Source organism: Physella acuta, unplaced genomic scaffold (genome assembly GCF_028476545.2).
Source record: "Physella acuta isolate Inbredline_101_S28 unplaced genomic scaffold, ASM2847654v3 ptg000788l, whole genome shotgun sequence".
Lineage (NCBI taxonomy): Eukaryota > Metazoa > Mollusca > Gastropoda > Physidae > Physella > Physella acuta.
In genome coordinates, this window is record NW_026732306.1 from 353,224 (window position 1) to 358,180 (window position 4,957).

Genomic DNA, 4,957 nt, shown 5'->3' on the forward strand with positions numbered 1-4,957 from the left:
TAGTTTCTTTGAGATATCCACGATGAAGTTGAATGTTTCAATTCGGAATGGACAATGTAATAGGAAGTACACTGAGATAGGGAGTAACTAAATAGAATAGTGAATGTTTTTTGTTTATACCTATTGTTATAGCGTTTATTACCGAGTGTTGTCGACTAATATTTTTATGAGTTTTGAAAATAAAATAAAATAATTATTAATGTTTGTGCATGGAGCTGAAGAGCCGCAACTGGACACCAAAAGAGCCGCATGCGGCTCGCGAGCCGCAGGTTGCCGACCCCTGGTTTAATCCAATCAGGCGAAAAATAGATGTAATTAAATACTGACTTTAATGCTCTGCAGAATGGGTGTTAGGTTAACTGTGTTAACGATTTTATCAGACTTAACTCTAACCATGAACAGATCTAAAGTACCCGTTATGAAATTTTGAGATGGATATAAACGGCTCTCATTTTCCCTTTCCCAATCTTATTACCAATATACGAGATTCAGGGGCGGAACTATTTTACTACAATGTGGGGGGGGGGGGGGGGGGGGGGGGGGAGAGCAGTCAGTTTAGGGGCCCAATCCGACTAAAAGCTTTTTCCACTTTGATAGACTAGTGGTTTTGTAAACACAAAAAACACAGATCTACTACATCAGTGGTTGTTCTACAGTAAATTTTCCCGATCGCCACCATATTTTAACTCGTGTTCCCTTGGTAACTGTTATACGGGGAAAGACGTGACTTCCTTAAGTGTGGAATGATTCGGTTTTTGTAGTTTCTTTATTTTTATAGACACTGTCTGCTGTAGTCCTAAAATAATATGGACTTGTATGTAATGAAGTCTTACAATTAAAAGATATACAATGTTACTGATCTGAAATACAGACATGGAACATGGTCTTTATATTTGTAAAAAATGTTTTTCACTAAATATGTATTTGCTATGCACACGATGTCAATATCCGAAGTCATTACACGTGTCATTACATGTGTCATTACATGTGTCATTACATGTGTCATTACATGTGTCATTACATGTGTCATTACATGTGTCATTACATGTGTCATTACATGTGTCATTACATTTGTCATTACATATGTCATTAAATGTGTCATTACATGTGTCATTACATGTGTCATTACATGTGTCGTTACACGTGTCATTACATGCGTCATTACATGTGTCATGACACGTGTAATCACATGCGTTATTACATGTGTAAATACATGTGCCATTACATGTGTAATTTCATGTGTCATTACATGTGTCGTTACATGTGCCGTTACATGTGTCATTACATGTGTCATTGCATGTGTCGTTACATGTATCATTACACGGTTCGTTACATGTGTCGTTACAAGTGTCGTTACATGTGTCGTTACATATGTCATTACATGTGTCATTACATGTGTCATCACATGTCCCATTACATGTGTCATTACATGTGTCATTACGTGTGTCGTTACTTGTGTCATTACATGTGTCATTACATGTGTCGTTACCTGTGTCATTACACTTGTCGTTACATGTGTCTTTACAAGTGTCGTTAGATGTGTCATTACATGTGTCATTACATGTGTCGTTACATGTGTCGTTACCTGTGTCATTACACTTGTCGTTACATGTGTCGTTACATGTGTCGTTACATGTGTCATTACATGTGTCATTACATGTGTGTCATGACCTGTGTCATTACATGTGTTATTACATGTGTCATGACATGTATCATGACATGTGTCATAACATGTGTCATTACATGTCTTACTTGTGTCAGTTTGCACGTGTCTGACCGGCAAACACGACATTAGTATGTGTGTGTGTGTGCATATGTGTGCACGCACGTGTGTATATTTTTGTTGTTTTAAAATACACGAAAAAATTGCTGGCAAGGGGTGATGACTGACTTCCCTTGACAGTACACCGACATTATACGGGCCTGAAAAAATACATGATACTTTTGTGTACTTGGACTTATTTTATGAAATATTTTATAATAATATTGCAAATTGTAAACCAAGTTGCATTTGCTGCAATTACTTCCCATGTTTAAAGTAAAAACAGCAAAACTATGCAACGTGCCCAAACTCCTATAATATAATTAGACAAGTATTTATTTATAAACATCCACAATAATGAGTGCTATGTTGTTAAAAATAGTTTAGGTTTTCATTATTTATTTTAAAAATGACATATTACATAGTAATGCGGTGTATTATTTATATTTTAAGTGTACTTTAATACGGAAAAACCTTAACTCTTTTTTAATTCCTCTTACATAAAGAAAAGAAAAGCAACTAGATGTATGATTGGTTGAATTTAGCCATGTTTTTACACTTCTCTCTTGCATACTCTTATTAGCCTACCTCAGGGGTCGGCAACCTTTTGAAGCGGAAGAGCCAAAAGTTACAATTTTCAAAATTTCCCTAGTTTTAAAGAGCCACTAATATTTATTTTTATTTCAAATATTTTATTTTTTTATTAAGATTATTAGTATTTGTTCAAGGAGCTGAAGAGCCGCATCTTGATATCAAAAGAGCCGCATGCGTTATTACGGCGTTGTTGCATCCATTTGGCTATGCAAAAGTGCTAATGAAGGTTGGACATGAACCTTTGGCACCAGAAAGTACTACAACATTTTTGTTCCGCAAAGATGTGTATGTTTATCCAAACATCTTCAAGTATCTTGGTCACATCAAGAAGTTAGATGGTTTTACTGGCCTGTACAGAGGAGTCGTCCCAAGAATTTTGGCAGGGACCATTGGTAACTTGGTGCAATATAACATCCAAGATAGAATAAAATTACACGAAAAGAAACCAAAGAAATAAACCGGTAGTGATCTCCCCTAAACTTTCTCGAATATTCTTATATAAAACAACAGGGGATGGTAACTGGGGATATAGTTATGATTTTTAATCCATTTTAAATACTTAAACTTTTAAAAATAGAATATAATCTCATAAAAAAAAACATTGCGCACCAAGCAAACGCCGAATAAAAACGCGTATAATAGTGCGCAATATTATTAGTACTTTAAAAATTTACATTAGTTTTTTGAGAAATCGGAAGTAGCGTAAATTACTACTTCCAGTCAACGGAAATTACTCAAAATTTAACAGAAGGTAGAGAATTAGATCTTTTACTTACATGTGAAATTTCATTTATCTATCTGAAATAGTACTCAAGTTATAGGCTTTTAAAAAATTCAAAGTAGGAAAAGTACCACTTCCGGTTATCGGAAATCGCTCAAAAGTTGATACGGATCTACGATTTTGATAAAATACTTATATATGAAATTTCATCAACCTAGCTGTAACGGTACTCAAGTTATCGTGTTTACACACGGACAGACACACACACAGACACACACACAGACATACGGACAGAATTGCAAAGTCCAGTTTTTCAGACTGGATTACGCATAAAACCTCTTAATTTTGATAAATCTGGATTGATAATTTTTGCCCGATTAAAATAAGTCCTCTATACTTCGGATGTGATGAAGGACTGAGGTGTAATACGGTGAAAATTGTTAAAATTTCAAATGATTTTTGTGCACGATTACAATACTTTCTCTATACTTCGTATATACGAGAAAGTAAAAAGGGAAAGATGAACTTTCAATCTTAGATGGAGATGATGAAGAATTTGTGCCTCGGTTAAAACAGTTTGCTAAAGAGACTTCAGAAGATACACTTGGCAGATGCTGTGGTGTTATTGTCAGCCATCTTTTCCATGTTATTATGATTCGAAGCATGGTTCAATTTATAGGAAGAGAAACACAGTATAATTCCATTTGGTCATCAACAAAAGAAATTTACAACCATGACGGCATTTTGGGATTTTTTTCAGGTCTGGTACCCCGACTGATTGGTGAAATTATTGCCATTTGGGTGACTAGTTTTCTAGCCAAGGTCATCAACAAATATCTTATTCAAGAAAATGACCTAAAGTCCTACACTGGAGCTGCTTGTGGACTCGTTGTGTCCCATTTCACATATCATTTTACTCTTGTGACCAATGTCATGGCAGTAAATGGAAGCGGACTTGCTGCTGGCTCATATCCTAATATGCCATTGTATAACAACTGGTGGGACTGCATGAGGTACCTGTCAAGTGAAGGAGACCTTAAACGTGGGGCTAATGCATTCTGGCGCATGTACAAACCCAAGCCTACCGTTCTAACCAAGATGCGCCCAAAGCCTACAGTCCTATCTCGTAAAGTAAAGTAGCTTTAAGATCAATAGATATTTGTGGGATCAAGTTTGAAAGAATGCAATTTTGTAGTAATTTATTGTGATGACTCTAATTGTGATGATATTTAAATACTTTACATTGATCAATGAAACCATCTGTTAACAAAGAATTAACATCTTTTGTTGATAATGCCTCTTATGTCATTTTGTGGAACAATAATTGCATGTAATGAAGAGATAATATTCTGATTTAATTTGATGGGTGACATCACGATTGTTTTTGCACTAGATTCATGATGTACATACAAATTAATATTGATTTTTATTTTTCTTCAAATAATTTACTTATAATGTACATTACTAATCAAAATAAAAGTCATGCATATTAAACTGCTTAAAAAAAAAAAAAAAAAAAAAAAAAAAAAAAAGCATACTCTTTTACAATTTTTTTAAAGGTCATTTCAGAATTTTTAATGGTTTTTACTTACAGAAAAAAAAAGAAATCTAGCCTAATTATATATAATAAAGAGATTGGATGTTGAGTAAAAACAGCTTTCAAATGAAAAAGCAAATCCTAATTTAATACACTTTGATGTACAGCGATAACTTTTATTATAGGCTAATTTTGTTGATCACATCAGCGACAAACTATTACCCTATAATTTAATATGATTTCTTCTTTTTTTACTTTTAGTGTTGGAAGGGATCCCCTCGAACACAGTTAAGTATAAGTGTATTTCGTTATGCGTCTTTGAGGTCATTGACTCTGATTTCAG

General features: G+C 34.3%; 1 protein-coding gene across 1 annotated transcript; it reads left to right on the forward strand.

The window, feature by feature from the left end:
- The first annotated feature begins 343 nt into the window (after positions 1-343).
- On the forward strand, positions 344-4,569 carry LOC131950921 (mitochondrial carrier homolog 2-like). Its single transcript, XM_059313134.1, has 3 exons — positions 344-354; positions 2,522-2,811; positions 3,592-4,569. Exons 1-3 carry the CDS (start codon positions 344-346, stop codon positions 4,215-4,217), a joined length of 927 nt encoding a protein of 308 aa, XP_059169117.1. The 3' UTR covers positions 4,218-4,569.
- The last annotated feature ends 388 nt before the right edge of the window (positions 4,570-4,957 follow it).

Coding starts and splice junctions, on each gene's coding strand:
- LOC131950921 (XM_059313134.1), top strand. Junction 2,812..3,591: donor CGAAAAGAAACCAAAGAAAT/AAACCGGTAGTG, acceptor GAAAGTAAAAAG/GGAAAGATGAACTTTCAATC.